General features: G+C 42.3%; 1 protein-coding gene across 1 annotated transcript; it reads right to left on the bottom strand.

The window, feature by feature from the left end:
* Positions 1-663: 663 nt before the first annotated feature.
* On the bottom strand, positions 664-1,508 carry LOC149221830 (uncharacterized). Its single transcript, XM_089383047.1, has 3 exons — positions 1,444-1,508; positions 1,281-1,341; positions 664-873 (listed from the first exon to the last, which is right to left on the bottom strand). The coding sequence occupies exons 1-3, from the start codon at positions 1,506-1,508 to the stop codon at positions 679-681; spliced, it is 321 nt and encodes a 106-aa protein (XP_089239173.1). The 3' UTR covers positions 664-678.
* Between the last annotated feature and the right edge of the window lie 16,499 nt (positions 1,509-18,007).

Below are 18,007 nucleotides of genomic sequence, written 5' to 3' on the forward strand. Positions count from 1 at the left end.
ATAATTTAATTAGTTTTTTCGTTTGGGCATAAGAATATCTTAGAGCAAGAAAGAGGAAAAAAATCCAAAAAAATCCCGAATCTAGGACTTTGATATAGATTTTAATATACGCTTGAAGCATTACAAGTATGAAAATAGTGATACAAGCAACTCTGTTTCTGTAAGATCTTCGAGACATATATTAATGTGAACCAAACATGTCTGGAAATAAATAACTGATAGCTAAACATAATTGACGTAAAGTAAGTCTGTAAATTTGATAAATAGAATTTGGTGAGTGAATAGAAAAACTAATCATATACAGACCATCAAATTTATTTCATACTAAATTTGAACATGAATATCCCTAAGTCTGTAAATTTGATAAATAGAATTTGGTGAGTGAATAGAAAAACTAATCATATACAGACCATCAAATTTATTTCATACTAAATTTGAACATGAATATCCCTAAGTCTGTAAAATTGATAAATAGAATTTGGTGAGTGAATAGAAAAACTAATCATATACAGACCATCAAATTTATTTCCTACTAAATTTGAACATGAATATCCCTAAATTTTGTTCAATTCTTGGACCAACAAGACGGTAACATTTGCATATGCCTATATAGCCATAAATCCAAACATAAACAATATGGGTATATAGCTGATTTATGTGCAATGTGTGGCTCTGAATTTAACCCTGGGGGTTAGGCTGCTTCTCCTTCTCCTGCCCGTCATGACTAGCCTGGGGTTGCTGTTTCTGTTGCTTCACTGAAGGGTTCCTATCTTGGCGTGGCCTTCGGAACAGCATGACCTGAGGTTCTGGGATATGAATTGCATAGTGCACCCAACCAACAGATTGACAAATTCCTATTGCTCTCCATTCATCCTGTGTATGAACGTTATTAATTGTTATAATATTTAATTTTAAGATCAAGTTAAATATCAAATTGGTGTATAAGACTTTTTTGTTTGTGGAATATTTAATTTTAAGATCAAGTTAAATATCAAATTGGTGTATAAGACTTTTTTGTTTGTGGAATAAGGATATATCCAATTTTAAGGTCAGCGCCAACCCAAATACCAAATTGGTGTATAAGACCTCCTTGTTTGTAGAACAAGGGACCCACTGACTGCTAATTCTATGAAGGCATACATACTCTAGTATCCCTCTGGTATCCCTTTAGTTTTGAACTTATGACTTCTTAAAATGAAACACGTGCTTTTAACCATTAACCTCACTCAAACTGTATAAAAGAAATATTAAATCTTACCTCATCAGAAATTAAATCTTACCTCATCCAGAAGTTTGGTGTTCGGGTGGTTTCGAGCAATATGTTCAGGAAGAATAACGTGCCTGTGTGTACATGGAAAGAGAAAGGTCACATTCAACTTTTACACGCCCAAACATATATATATCAAAACTGAGAAAAATGAAGGCATGATTAGTTTTATGGACCTGTATTCGTATGTATCATCGTAATATTTTGGTGAATATTGAATGTATCTATCTTCTAAGGCCATTTTTCATACCAAAAATGGGATCTCAAGCGAGGCAAAACAAGCGAGTTGCAATAGTGGGTTGTGAGTTGGTGAAAGAAAGATAAATGAGAATAAATAGCGAGGGGAGATCGATTATGGGAAGGCGAACCGACTTCGTTCAAAATGATTGGGAGACTCGGACGGTTCGTTTCTTCACCCCAAATCATCTATGCTACTCATAATAATCCAACCGCATGGATACGACGCCAATTTCATGATACTCTATAGCACTATCTCGGACTAACAGCTGACTAGTATGCCATATGTAGACTCATTTGCCAGCTTAGCTCGTAATTGGTAACACCAAGCATGTGATATTGCTACTGGAGCTAATAGCGCATGAACTAACAGGTCGTGTATTACTAAATTAAAATTAAAAATATATAAATTTAAACATTAAATATCAATTAAATAAGAACTACATTGTCAACAAGTAAATATGAACTACATTAAAAATTTATAAATTTAACAAAAAAAACCATTATACGTTAACCATTAAAATTTGAAATATTATAAATTAATCATTCAAATTATAAATGAAATATTAAGAACATAAACATGTGAATATTTAGAAATTTAAACATTTTAAAATTTAAATGTAAAAATAAAAATAAACAACATTAAAATTAAACCCTGAAAATTTAATGGGAATAAATTAAAAATTAGAAAAATATATACATCAAAAATTTAAAAATTTAGAAAAATTGGAAATTCAAAATTCAAAAACAAAAGTTAAAACATTATAATCTAATCATTAAAAATCAAATATTAAAAAAATAAACATTATATTAAAAATTTGAATATAAACGTTTGAAAAATAAAATAAAAAATTATAAAAAAGATTGGTAAAAAGTAAAATAAAAATAAAAAAAATTAAACATTTAAATATAAACATTAAAAAATTTAAACATTTCAAAATATCAAAATTGAAAAATGAAATATTTAAAAATCAAAACAAGCTAAAAATAAAAATATGTGGAAAATTGAACATTTAAAAATAAAAAAATTTAAGATTAAACATAAAAATTAAAAATCATTGAAATTTAACTATTAAAACTTATAAAATAAACATTAAAAATTAAAAAATTAAACGTATAAAAGAAAGATTACATCTGTAAATAAAATAAAAATAAACAATTAAATATTTAATTTTAAACCATATTAAATATTAGAATTTAAAATATGAAGGTAATAATATAAACTTGAACCTGTAAACTTAAACATTTAAAAAAATTACATGTGCAAAAAAGAGACAATTTAAGATTTGAACATTTGAAGGGCGCTAAGAAAATTTATTATTTCTTTTTCTTTTCCAAAACGGAAGTGGTAAATAAACAATTAAATATTTAAACATTTCAAGGGCGCTAAGAAAATATATTATTACTTTTCCAAAACGGAAGTGGTGCTAGGTGGAGGAAGGTATGTGGGAACTCAAACGATTCAGGTGGTGGGAAATTATAGTGGCAGAGTGGCGTTCCGGAAGAGTATCTTTGTGCATATTCCTTTGCTAGAAGGGTGGAATTTGGAGATTTCTGATGGGGTCGAAGATTGGTAGTAGGGTCGAGTTGCAGAGAGTTGATTTCATACCTTCCCAAAACAACGCAACATCGTCGATCTACTCTCCATCCCGAGATGAGGGAATGCCACGCGGTGCAATAAGGGTCTGCTTTTGGAAGACTCGGGGAAAGTGGGTTTGGGAAACGAACCCATTGATAACTCCATAGGTTAAATACATTTTACTTACGTATTTAAATTTTGAAAACATATTTAACATACATATAAAAAATATTTATTTAATTAGATATTAAAATAAATAAAATGAAATAATTCTCTAAATAAATTAGATATCTCATCCTATGGAGGTAACATCTTTATACCAACACCATTCTCCGTGCCCAAGTCCATGAATCAACACCAAGTCATGTTGTCTTCCTTCTCCTTAAAATCAGTGGGAATTGCCATGCGGTACATCGGGGTGGAAAGGGCAAGATGGTAAGTGCCCATAGCAACTAGTAAATGTGGCAAATCTGGGTGGAAAGGGCAAGATGGTAAGCGCCAATAACAACTAGTAAATGTGGCAAATCTGAGTCAAAATGGCCACAAGGGAGCCTTGAATGAAGCCAAATTGTCGAGTTTAGTTTAGTTTTAAATTTGTGTGTGATTAAAAAAGGACATGCCTGTTACGACAAAAACAGATTTAGGCGTATACTATTTATTGTAACAAATTTTCAAATGAATATTACAATTTTTCATACGACTTTTAGTTAAATATTCAAATATTTAAAAGTGTTTTCCCAACAAAATCGTCCCGAGTGGGTTGAGCTAATCTAGGGTTGGCTAGAGCCTTGCCACCGGAACTGTCATGCCCCTACACCTGTGGTAGCCTTTCAACCGCTTATAGCGAGGTGTGGCATAACAACATGATAGAACAACAGCTTGAACACAATCATATGCAAGATAAATCTTTTTATTATATATAAGAGATTTTGTACAATGACTGGGAGCTTGGCTCAACTGGAGTTTCACCCGAGTTGCACGCCCACCCGTGCAAGAGCGCACGGTGGTCTTCCCTCAACCCCAAACCAAAATACAACACAATATAACACAACCGAGTTCCTTTGTCGAATGGGTGGGCGCGCCCGTGCACGACCCACGCCCAACACAATCCAACCCTGTTTACACACTTCAGCGGGCGGGCGCCCTTGCACGCCCACCACCCGCACCTCCAACCGCCGTGCCAAGTCTAGAACCCGTGCCCGGCAACCAGGCGCATCTCTTGCGCCTTGCTGCGGCTATCTCCCACTCGCACTTTTCCTTGTTGAAGACCGAAGCGATGATCGATGGTTAAAATGACAAGTCCTTCGCTATGTTTATACACTTCTTTGCGTGGAGGTCGCGCCCTTGGCCGACCCCTCCACATTTCTCCAACCAATGCATCCTCAAACGATACGCTATGCTAACATATGGTCGGTTGCCCTTCATTTGCCACGCTCCATGGTCGGCTTCATGACGAGCTCCCCTCGACTCGCCCATATAAACGTGAACGCCAACTCGCCTATACATCATGTATTTCGCCCTTGGTTGTTCACGCGGAGTTTTCATGCCTTAGTCGCATTTGTGGAGCGGGTGGAGCGCGCGCCCGGTTGGTATCAACCACAGGGCGTTACATCCTCCCCCACTCAAAATCATTGTTGCCCTCGACAATCCCGACTGCCTCAGAAGCTTCCTGTCATACTTCTCAATCTTCTTCTTCCATCTCCAAAGTAAGTCCTATGATTCCCAGCTTTCCTCCTCCAATGCATTCTTCCATCTGACAAGAAATTCCCGCTTCATGTGGCAACCAATCCCTGTAGTTTTGAAGCTCAAAATCCTATCCAACTCGAGTCCTGGCTTGTCCACAATCCCGACTGGTCCTCTCGGCGGTTCAGCTCTCTCTGGATGATTAGAATCAAGTCTGCATCTCTTCAACTGACTCATGTGAAAAACTGGATGCTTCATGTGCATATGGTGTGGAAGCTCCAGCTCATAAGCAACTTCCCCCACTCTCTTCTTCACTCAGAATGGTCCCTCATACTTCCGTGTCAGTTTTCTTGCAGTCCCTTTGGCTGGCTGAAACTGCTCCCCGGTAATCCTGAGAAACACCATATCTCCCACACTGAAGTGCGCATCTCGTCTTCCTCGATCATCATATTTCTTCATTCTCCTTGTAGCTTCGTGCAAGCGCAACCGTGCCAACTCCAAGGTCTCATCCCAAGCCTTCATGAACTTCTTCGCATGAGGACTCCTCAAAAAACCTCCTGTCACTATGGTATGCGGTGCAACCGGCATCTGCCCATTCACCAACTCAAATGGACTATATCCCGTCGCAGAACTGTTTTGAATATTGTAACTGAACAGAGCAATATCTAAGAGTTCAGGCCAATTCTTCTGATCAGCCGTCACATAATGTCAAGTAGTCCTCCAGCAATGCGTTGATCCTCTCGGTCTGCCCATCTGTCTGCGGATGATAACTTGAACTCATCAACAACTCTGTCCCGACTAACTTGAACAACATGATCCAAAATCTGCCTATAAAATGTGGATCTCTATCTGACACAATGCTTAATGGCATCCCCCAATACTTCACTATGTTCTTAAAGAACAACTCCGCAGTCCGCTCAGCTCCACACGGTATCTTTGTTGGAACAAAGACAACATACTTGGAAAAACGATCAACCACGACCATAACCCCATTATACCCCTGAACCTATGGCAACTGAGTGATGAAGTCCATCGAGACACTCATCCATGGTCTCTCAAGAATCGGTAAAGGCTGCAACAGTCCTCCTTGCCTCTGAGTATCCAATTGTCCTTGCTGACAAATGATGCACGTATGTACATACTCCTCTACATCCTCTCGCATCTTCTCCCAAAAGAATCCTCTCTCCAACAATGCCAAAGAACGAAGCATCCCTGGGTGGCCAGCCCATGGCGAGTCGTGGCACTCCTTCAAAAGGTGCCTCCTAAGCCCAGATGACTTTGGAACATAGAGCCGGTTTCCAAAGAACAAGAACCCGTCCCGTAGAAAGAAATTTCGTGTCTTCCCCTCCTTTATCTACTTCACTATATTCTGCGCTAAAGTATCGGTTTCAACACTTGATCTTATTCTGCATCTCTTCTGACATCTGAACTCGACTCCTACTCCTAGCTGTCTGGTCTTCTCCTTCCAATGCTGCAAGTTGTCCCTTCCTACTAAGGGCATCTGCTACCGCATTGTGTCTTCCCGGTCTATACTCAATAGTCATGTCGAATTCTGCCAAGAAGTCCTGCCAATGAGCTTGCTTCGCAGAAAGCTTCGGTTGTGATGCAAAATAACTTGCTGCAACGTTGTCCGTCTTGACAACAAACGGCTTCCCAATCAGGTAATGCCTCCACACATGAAGACAGTGAATGATTGCAGTCATCTCCTTCTCGTGGACTGGATACCTCTATTCTCTATCTTGCAACTTCCGACTCTCGTGCGCCACTGGATGCCCATCCTGCATAAGAACCCCTCCTATGGCAAAATCTGAAGCATCAGTGTGTACCTCAAATGGTCACTCGAAGTCCGGAAACTTCAATATCGGTGTTGTAACCATCCTCTTCTTCAAGTCATCAAATGCCTTCTGACATTTATCCGTCCAACTCCACCTTTTGTCTTTCTTCAATAGGTCTGTCAGTGATGATCTTACCTTAGAGTACCCCTCTACGAACTTCCGTTGGTAGTTGGTCATGCCCAAAAACACCCTCATCTCATGGACATTCTTCGGTTCAACCCAGTCCTCGATCGCCTTCACTCTGCTTGGCTCCATCCGTATGTACCCTTGACCAACAATATGCCCAAGGAACGGAATCTCGGTCTGAGCGAACACACACTTTGACTTCTTTAAGAACAACTGATTTGCACTCAGTGCCTCGAACACCATCGCCAAGTGCTTTTTATGATCCTCCATGTTGTCACTGAACACCACTATATCGTCCAAGTATACTACTATGAACGAATCCAAGTATGGTCATAGGACATCATTCATCAAAGTGCAAAACGTAGCAGGAGCGTTACACAACCCAAATGGCATAACAAGGAACTCAAAGCTACCATACCTTGTTACTATCGTGGTCTTCTTCTCGTCTCCTTCAGCTATCCGCACTTGATAATACCCATGCCTCAAGTCCAGCTTGGAAAACACTCGGGCTTTTGCAAGCTTGTCAAAGCAATAAGCAGCCAATGGCAAAGGATACATGTTCCTTACCATCTTCTTGTTCAATGCACGGTATTCACAGCACATCTGTAACTCATTCGAATCCTTCTTCCGCTGGAACAATACCAGAGCTCCATAAGGGGACCTTGAAGGTCTGATGAAACCTGCATCAGCTAATTTAGCTGTCGTTTCAATTCCTCCAACTCAGGTCCTAACAACCAATAAGGTGCTTTAGCCGGGGGTTGCTTTCCTGGCTCAAGCTCAATGCTATGGCCCACTGCACGCCTTGGTGGAAGCTTCTTTGGTAGCTCATCAGGCATCAAATCCGCATATTTGGTTAGTACCTCAGAAATCTCAGCTGGAACAGGCGTCCCCACTCCATCACCTTTGACATCCTTGAACATCACCACATACGTCTCCATATCTGACTCCTTCATAGCCTTCTCCAAACTTAGTGCTGAAACATGCTGCACCTTGACTTCCCTCCTTTGCCTATGAGTGGGCAAAGTCCAAGTTTGTGATTGTCCAACCAACACCACCTCATCACAAAAGGGGACAACAATTGCCTTGTTTCCCTTCAAGAAATCTTGTCCGAGTATCATATCGAAGTCATTCATATCCATCACTGTGAAGTCCAACTGACCCTTCCAGTCTTTTATCTGCATAGGCACTTCATGTGCCAAACCCTCCACCTTCTTAGGCAAGGCTACACGGTGATAGCATGGTTGTGGGTGAAGGTGTGGGCAAAAGCGCCCGGTGGTTGGGTGAGGGCGTGCACGGGTGTGTGGCACTCGACGAACGATTGAGGCGTGCATGGGTGTGTGGCGCTCGACGAACGATTGAGGCGTGCACGGGTGTGTGGCACCCGGTTTGTGCGACGACTTGGCGCGGGTGTCTTGGCGACTCGGGTGAGCGCCCGCCCAGCGTGCAAGTGTGCACGGTGACTTGGTGAAGTGTTGAGATTGTGAACAGAGGTGTGTCTCGGGCAGAGGCGCCCATGTGTGGCGACTTGGAGGCGCGCCCGAGTTGGGCAAACAACACGATCGTGCGACAAGGTGAACGAAGCGTTGGTGAGTCGTGCGGCGACCGTGCGGAGGTGCCGACGAGCTAGGCAACCGAGTTTTGCCTTGGATTGTAAATTTGGCTAAGTATGAAACTTGGGGTTTCCAAGTATACTTGTAAAGCTTTGTAAACTGTTGTATAATATATTATCGGGCAGACTCATTGTTCAGGGAGTTGCCCCTCCCTTTATACTATGCAATTGTGTTCATCATTTATAATTGCTGTTGATAATGAATGTGTATGGGTGTTCATTGGTATAAAGGATAACATAATAATACTTGGTTGCGAAACACAAACTAAGTAGGAGTAAGTGGTTAGGCGTAGTCCACGAACATAAGTATTGGTGAAAATAAAGTGTTTGGTGGTGCCGCACCTCGCTAAGAGTGGTTGAAAGACTACCGCCGGCTTGGGGGCGTGACAGGAACAGTCCTTCGCACTGGATTCTAAAACGAAGAGAGGTACAAAATATTTTTACTAAATAGCTCATGCATTTCCCAAAGAAAAGAGACTGTCACAATATATTAAATTATATAACTATAGTATCCCTTTTGACCTACACAGCCAAAAAAAACCCTAAATTTTATAACCATTGGCTGCGAAAATAATTTATACAAATCATGTTATGCTCTTGACCTGCGAGAAATTTCATAATACCAAATATGCCACGAAATACAACCCAGAACACACAATAAAATGAGAAAAACAACAAGTATTTTATTATTCAGAGATAAAAACAATGTTCACTTGAGGGGGAAACCTACAATAGAGCAGAGCTCAATTACAAAATAAGACTCGATGATCTTTCCCTTCTAACTACGACTATGTATAGTTAAATGACCTTCAACAACCTAACAGCAAGTGCTCCTTTTCATAACATGGGTTAACCACTTTATTTATTAATTATGGCCTGTTTGCAACTAATTGTGGTCCCTTTCTTAAATGTCAATCAACCACTTACAATTATTAATATGGGCTTTATTGACTCTTTAACTAACTATGATTGTGACTCGACCCTATTGCATTTATTACATAAATAAATGGGTTAGGGTTAGACCCTAACATGCTGCCCTCATCAAACGCAACCTTGTCCTCAAGGTTGAAGCTACAGAAACTATTGAAGAATAGTGGCTAGTTCCCAGGTCGCATCTTCTAGAGAGGTGTCTTTCGACTTGACGAGGACTTCCTTGATCATGCAACCGCATAGATGTCTTTCACGAGTATCAAGGACCTATTCAGGTTGTAGCCAGAGTGAACCTTCCTCATCCAATTCGGGTAGACTGGTTTGAATTCAACAATTTCTCCCCACCACTTTCTTGAGGCATAATACATGGAAGATTAGATGGATTTTTGAATTTGGTGGCAAGGCCAGCTTGTAGGCTATTCCTCCAATGCATTAAAGTATTTGATAAGGTCTATAGAATTTTTGGAGCTAATTTGTGGCAACCCTTTTCTTTGAACGATGTTTGCTTATATGGTTGTAGTGGTAGGAATACCTGATCCCCTTCTTGAAATATGTGCTCTGAACGATGTTGGTATTCCTGTTGCTTCATTTGATTCTGAGCTTGATGGAGATTATCTTTGAGACAAGCTAACATGGTGGCACGGTTCTGTAGGATTTGATCAACTTCTTGCACCTTAGAGAATCCAGGGATATAAGAAATAGGTGAAGGTGGGAGTTGGCTATACACTTCTTCATATGGAGTCATCTTGGTGGCTTCATGATATTTAGTAGTATACCACCATTCAGCTAAAGATAGCCATTGTACCCATTGATGTTGTTTTTCTGAAGTGAAGCACCTTAGGTATGTCTCCAAACATTTGTTGACTGCTCTAGTTTGACCACCATTTTGGGGATGATAGGCAGTACTTAGTTGGAGTTAGGTGCCTTGTAGCTTGAAAATTTATTGCCAAAATTTGATGGTGAAAATTGGGTCACAATCAGACACAATGGAAGTTGGCATGCCATGCAGTTTGAAGATTTGGTCCATGAAAGCTTGAGCCACCAAAGTGGGGGTAAATGGGTGGGGTAGAGCGCAAAAATGAGCATATTTAAAAAGTCTGTCCAAAACCACCATGATGACGGATTTGTTGCCTGACTTCGGAAGATGAGTAATGAAATCCATGGTAACATTCATCTAGATGGAGGCAGGGATTGGCAATGGTTGTAAGGTTTCGGGTAACTTGACTGTTTCTCCTTTGTGGCATTGACACACATCAGATTTAGCTACAAAAGTAAGAATGCCATTTTTCATGCCCATCCAAAAGAAAGAACGACGAGTGCAAGCATAATTCTTCTGAAAGCCTGCATGCCCTGTAGTGGGAGATGAGTGCAACTCTATCGAAGTGCGAGTTTTGAGGGTAGATGTCAGAGATATAACTACTCAATCCTTGTAGCGAAGAATCTCATCCTTCCAAGAGTAGCCAACTGAGGAATTAGGATCTTCTCTCAAGTTATTAATGAGTTGGGAGAGAGAGGGGTGTGAAAACCATTTCTTGCGAGCTTCTTCAATCCAATATGGTATGGGAAGAGAGATTGATAGCAGGGTGATTTCATCCTCAAATTGGTGTGATAAAGCATCTACTACTACATTGTCAAGCCCTTTCTTGTAAATTATCTCATAATCACATCCCAACATTTATTTATTTTGCTATGGCGAGGATAGACGTTGTCCAAAAAATATTTGAGACTTTGATAGTTTGTACAGACTTGGAAACGTTGCCCCAATAAGTATGGTCGTCAGGTATCTACTGCATGTAAGATGGCCAACATCTCTTTCTCATAGGTAGATTGTCCTAGATGTTTCCCACTCAGTTGTTGGATGGTGAAAGCCAAGGGTCGACCTTCCTGCATTAAGACAACACCAATACTAGTACCTGAAGCATCACATTCAAGCACAAAAGGTTTGGTGAAGTCATGTAGTGCCAATACTAGAGTGAAACACATGGCCTGTTTGAGAGCCACAATCGCCTATTGTGCTGCATCAATCCATAGGAATGATTTTTTGTTGAGAAGGTTAGTGAGGGGTCTAGCAATGTGACCATAATTGTAGACAAATTTGCGATAGTAGCCGGTGAGACCCAAGAATCCCCTCAAACTCTTCAAGGTTTTTGGTTGGGGCCAATCCTGTATTGCCTGTATCTTTTTAGGATCAACCCTGACACCTTCACGACCCACAATGTGTCCCAAATACTCGACTTCTTCCACGCCAATAGAGCACTTGGACAATTTGACAAATAATTTGTGATTCCGGAGCAGTTGCAAGATCAGGTCTAGATGATGAAGATGTTTTTCCCAAGTTAGGTTGTAGATGAGAATGTCATCAAAGAAAACGAGGACAAATTTTCAAAGATGTGGTTTCAGCAGATGATTCATGAGGCTTTGAAAAGTAGATCTAGAAATACAGAGACCAAATGGCATGCCCAAGAATTCGTAATGACCTTCATGAGTTCGGAAAGCAGTATTGGCAGTGTTTACTTCTTTCATGCGTATTTGGTGATATCCAGAGCGAAGATCTAGCTTGGTAAAGAATTGAGCACCATGTAGTTCATCAAGCAGAGCATCAACAACTGGAATAGGGAATTTGTCTTTGATAGTGAGCTTGTTGAGGGCTCGAAAGTCCAGACACGTGCCATTCCCCATCTTTCTTTAGCACCATGACCATTGGTGATGAATAAGGACTGATGCTAGGACGAATAACACTTGCTTCAAGGAGTTCCTTGATGATTTTTTAAATTTCATTCTTTTGGGCAAAAGGATATCAATATAGGCGCACATTAGGTGGTTGGGCCCTTGGGATCAAAGTGATGCTCTGATCATGTTCCCCTCTAGAGGGTGGAAGCTCTTTAGGTTTGTTAAATATCTGTTGCTGGCGGTTTAAGATCGTTGCATCTCAGGATGAATATGAAGGGTAGTGGATTCTATGGCCTGGATGGCATTAAACTGGGCGATGACTCCATGATGGCCATTTTTCAACAACTTTTCCATTCGATGCGAGTTGATGATAGAAGGAGCACCTGCCTGGAGTTCACGGAGTGTATGAATGTGGTCATTCTTCTTAAAGATCATATATAAGTCCTGGAAATCCATTGTGATTGGCCCTAGTGTGCGAAGCCATTCAAAATCCAAGAAAATGTCACAACAACCCATGTTTTTTTTTTTTTTTCTCCATAAAACTACTCTAGGGTATTATATTATATACATGAATAAATTACAAGCAGAGAAACAAGTTTTCCATGGCCAACTATGGCTCTGTGGTAAGCAGCTGAGAAATTCATGCTCTGAGCATTTGCTGCCCCAAAACTACCTCAAAAACAGAGTTTAACTTTGACAGTGCCCACGCAGGGGCCGAGACTGATGCAGAACACCCACGCAGGGGCCGAGACTGATGCAGAACACCCACGCAGGGGTGACATTGAGAATTGGCGAACTCCCAGACACAACTGAAAAACTTAGTGACAAACAGAGCATGTCCTGTATAAAGATTACTAGACCCACGCTCAAGACTCGAACCAGACAGAGAATTATAGGTCATGACCATATGACCGAGACCCAAAATCATCAAAATGAACCTGGCATGTGAATGACTGGAGAAATTAGTCTGCTGGTTCCGTTTCTTCCGGCTCCATCTCCACAATCGGGTATCCCCAGCCCACCAGCTCCTCTTCCGAGTCCTCTCCAGCTTTAGACGTCGACGCATCCTGTGCTTTTGCTTGAATTGGCTCCTTTCCCTTTGCTTCCCCCGGTTGTTCCCCTGCCAAATTCTCCATATTTGCAGAAGTAGGAACTCTGCTGTCATCGTGTTCCTCTTCTGCTCTGCTAATAAAGAGAATTGAAATGTGGACATTGAGATTGCCCAGCCTGAAGATGGCTGAGCCATAAGCCGGAAGCACCAGCGGCCTTGGCAATTGCTCAGGCGGGGCATCAGAGTCCAGGAACGAAAATGCCTGCAGATGGGGAATTCCGGCTCTGCGGAAACAGTATTGACAACAACAATGGTGATGCGCTTCTGCAGCTGCAGGAGGGCGACCTGGTGCTCCACGACCCCTTCCTCTTCGGCATGGTTGCCTCTCTCTGGTTCTGGCCATGAGGATGTAGAAAACCAGAGTTTCCGCAGCCCCAAGCCAATTCCTAAACTCCAAAATCGCCAGAGGCCAGAGAGTGTTCCTACACTTCGCTTGCTGCGAATGTCGCTCCCCATACCAGTCCGCCTCCTTAAGTTCCATGGCTTGCTCTTGAACCCCGAGCGCCATGAATGCTCCTTACAGTCACCGCCTACTCGCATTAATGCGAATGAACTCCGACGTGAAGGCTTCAGTATTAAACTCGCCAACCTGCCAGACCTCCTCCCGCGTTCGGTTGACTCGTGGCAGCTAGCGATGGCCATGTGGCCTCCTCGTGCTAGCTGTACCCTCCGGCTGTTCGGATTAGACACCCGCATCCGGGGTCACAACAACCCATGTTAATTACAAACATGTGGATCTTTAGGTGGTAGTCTCCCATCTAAAGTTTAATATTTTCGTAGAAGCCTTCACATTTCATTGTCCCCCCATCAGCAATAAGGACCTGGAAATTAGAGACTGTCCTTACAAAAACAATGAACAACTTCAACGACTCTCTTATGGATAAAGTTATGAGTGTTGCCACTATCAATCAATACTACTAGAGGGCGATATTTAAGAAAGCCTCTGATTTTAAGAGTTTGGGGCGCATAAATTCCTGCCAAAGCATGTAGCAAGATAACTGGTTCATCTGCCATAGATGTGAGATCATTGTCCTGTTGAGTTTCCTCAACTTCTTCCTCTGGTCCCCCAAGGGGTGGGGCTTCCTCAGATGAGATGTGATCAGTAACATCAATTTGAAAGAATTTTGGTTCCTTGCATTTATGCTCCATGGAGTAATTTTCATCATAGTAGTAGCACAATCCTTGTTTTATTCTTTCACCCATTTCCACTGGAGATACCTTTTGAACCTTAAGCATTTGGGTAGGGCCCTAAGCCTAGGTGGAACACCCCTTGGTTATGAAATTTGGACAAGTAGAGTGGGTAGCTAAGGCAAGTTCTACCTCGATAGCTTTTTTGCAAGCATCTATCCATGTAGGTGGGTGGTGCATCTAGACATGTGCTTGGATGGCTTCTTTGAGACCACTGATGAAACACTCCAAGTAGAATTCATCTCCTAGACCTTCTGTTCTGAAGGCCAATGTCTCAAAGGCTGCAATGTAGTCTTTTATTGTGCCTGTCTGTCGGAGCTTAGTGAGATGACCCAAAAAATTAGATTCTCTATCAAAGCGGTCACAAAGGGCTTTTGAGAACACTTGCCACGTTATGTTCCCGAGATAACATTTCGCATGCCACTGAGACCATTTCCATCTTTCTGGGTCGAAGTAAAGGGCTCCTACACATCATTTAGTTTGATGATTGCGGATATCATTTAGGATGAAATACTGTTCCATTTGTGCTACCCATACTATTGGATTAGAGCCATCAAATTTATACATGTCTAGCTTGGTTGGCCAAGGGTGGGAATGTTGGTGATTTTCATGGAAGTTAATATGATGACTAGATTCTCCTTCGAGATGTTCATCCATACTATGCGCCTCCTGATGATACCCCATCATGCTCATGGTGACTAGGTTAAGCGATTTTGAAATGTTGTCTAGTTGTTCCTTGAATAAATCCAACCTTGTTTCAAGGCGCTCTGATTCGGATTTAGATGGGAACGCAATAGATTACAGAGATAACCATATACACAAAGATGCAGCGGAAATAATACTTCATTTCATTAATGGAAAATACTGAAATATGCTTACAACCAGAAATGGAAATAAACCAGCTAGGGCGATGGTAGCTTATCTCTGAGAAGAGATGTGGTGGCTACATGCCTCTGAACTGTTCTAAATTGTATTACAATGAGGCTCGAAGGCCTATTTATTGTTGAGAAACAATGGAAAACCCTTCACATCCCGAAACCTAACCCTAGAAGATGAAACGCCAAATTGTGGGCCCCGTTTGGGTAAATTGGTACATCAATTTCCCGGGGTCGTAACTTTGGCATACGATCTCCGTTTGACGTGTACGATAGCTCGTTAGAAAGATCTATCCGAGTACTACCACTTTGGGAGGTAACATGGGTCCCATATTCCCAAAAAAACGTCGTTTAGGGCCTCAAAATGGCTCCGGAAGTTCAGGACCCGAAAAACTGCTAAAAATAGTAAACTGTGCTATAATTTAGGAAATTGAAAAAGCTGAAAGAGACAGTTGTGGGGGTCCAAATGGGATAGGTGGGTGGCCACCAACATCCACCTGGATCATTCCTCCCCCCTTAGGAAGCAATGGTCCCCATTGCGTTGAGTTCCTCCATCTGCTGAACTTGTCCTGCAATCTCTGATGTGTCCAGTGATGGTGGGAAGCATGGTCGACGATGGTCCACATTGAACATTTGGTGCAGGCGAAGGAATGGAGGAATGATGTGCTCCAAAGCATTGTTCCCCATAGCCTTGGTACTGCTGTAAGGACCATGTTGGAGTGGTCTGAGCTTCTGATGGGTTCTGGTAAGGCGTTCTTTCTGTCGATGCAACCAGACTTTGTTGCCCACCTGAAACTTGTGTGGTACCCCTGTGGGTGAGGAGAAGTCGTTCCTGTGTTTTGTCATGACCGTATCCCTTTGTTGTTGCTGCTGCATGGAGGAACCCTTTGCAGGGGTCATGGATGTAGCAACGATCTTCCCCTTACTTTGGGAGTGAACCAGACAGATGAATTTCCTAGTCTGCGATATGAGCTTGCTGCCTTTCTTGGTAGTGATCAAGGATGTGGCAATAGGTGGGGCTACCTCTGGTATCCTGTATAATGAATTATTCAAAGAAATAATGACAGCACGAGGCCTTGACTCATACACAGCATGTCGCCTCCATAAGTATGGCTGGCCTAATAGTACATCACAAACATCCAGAGGTGTAACATCACACAATACCTCGTCTATGAAGGGTTTGATGCTGTAGGGAAGGCGGCACTGCTGTCGAACTTTGAGATCTCGTCCTTCATGAAGCCACCCGATACTGTATGGCTGTGGGTGTGGTGTAGTCGATAGGCCCAACCGCTTCATGACCTCTGCTGAAATAAGGTTCTTTTGGCTGCCACTGTCGACAATGAATTGTAGCGGCGAACCCTTCACCCACATCTGTGAGTGGAAAAGACGCTCCCCTTCCTCTGGATTTTCGGGCTCATCTTTCTGAATCTTGGCGGTGGCAACAGTGGCGCTGGGATCCGCATCAATGATCTGCTTCCCTTTGCCATTCCTCTTGTCAGGTTCTGGCTCAGGGTCGGAACATGCATCTAATTCGGAAGCCTTCAACTCAGCCACCAGCGACTGCTTGGTCCGACACTCACTTGTGTTATGAGTGGGACTTTTGTGGAACTCACACCACTTTCCTGTGTCCTTCTTCAGCTTCGTGGTGTTGTTCTTTTCTTGTGGCTTCAACGGGTTATCTTGGGTCACCCCGCCTTGGCTTTGTCCTTTGGGCTTCGGATTTGCAGATCCAAAGTCTCGCTTCTTTTGTTTGAACTTTTGTTCGATTTTGACAGCGTATCGGTATGCTGTGCCGAGTGAGGAGATGTTCAAGAACACCATCTCTTCCTGGATGTATTTGTGCAGGCAGCCACGGTATTTGAGTACCAGATGCAGCTCCGAATCTTTGATACCCAACTGTGTGCGAAGGGTATGAAAAATGTTTGTGAACTCCGGCACATCTTGGTCTCGTCCCTGCCGCAGTGTGGTCCATTTGATGTATTTGTCCTCATAGCTTCCGACAGGGTAGTACTGCTCCTTGATGGCATCCCGGAAGTCATTCCAAGTGGGTGCGGCTGAAAATAGTGAGCCTGTACTTTCATCCTTCTGCTCGCAGTAGGTTTCCCACCAGTCCTTGACGTGGGGGGCTGCTTTGAGAAGAGCGAAAACAATCTTTTCCCGACTTGAAAATTCATGAACAGAAAAATACCCATCTAGCAGATTTAACCATTTATCTACGGCATCTACATCTATTTGACCCTCGAAGATGGGGATTTCAAAATTAACTTGTACCTTAAACGGCGTGGCGTTTCCAGAGTCGCTGTTGGAAGCCGATGCGTCGCCTCTGGGTAGCCGCTGAAGGATCTGCGCAAAGCTATCCATCATCGCGTTCCTTTGCCGCTCGAGCGCTTCTTCGAGCAAGATTTTGATAGGATCTCCTGCCCCCTCGTCTTTCTTCTCATCCGCCATGGGAGGCCGTCGAGATTTGCGAGGCTGCTCTTGCAAAGGTTCGACCAATTCAAGCCCTAACTCCTTATATCCCGACCTCGTTGGGGACATGCAAAGAAAAACAGAGAAAAAGCAGACCGCTCTGATACCACTGATCCGGATTTAGATGGGAACGCAATAGATTACAGAGATAACCATATACACAAAGACGCAGCGGAAATAATACTTAATTTCATTAATGGAAAATACTGAAATATGCTTACAACCAGAAATGGAAATAAACTAGCTAGGGCGATGGTAGCTTATCTCTGAGAAGAGATGTGGTGGCTACATGCCTCTGAACTGTTCTAAACTGTATTACAATGAGGCTCGAAGGCCTATTTATTGTTGAGAAACAATGGAAAACCCTTCACATCCCGAAACCTAACCCTAGAAGATGAAACGCCAAATTGTGGGCCCCGTTTGGGTAA

The sequence above is a fragment of the Pinus tabuliformis genome, chromosome Q (genome assembly GCF_031772625.1).
Source record: "Pinus tabuliformis cultivar Carrire ecotype Pingquan chromosome Q, CPIR1, whole genome shotgun sequence".
Taxonomy (NCBI): domain Eukaryota; kingdom Viridiplantae; phylum Streptophyta; class Pinopsida; order Pinales; family Pinaceae; genus Pinus; species Pinus tabuliformis.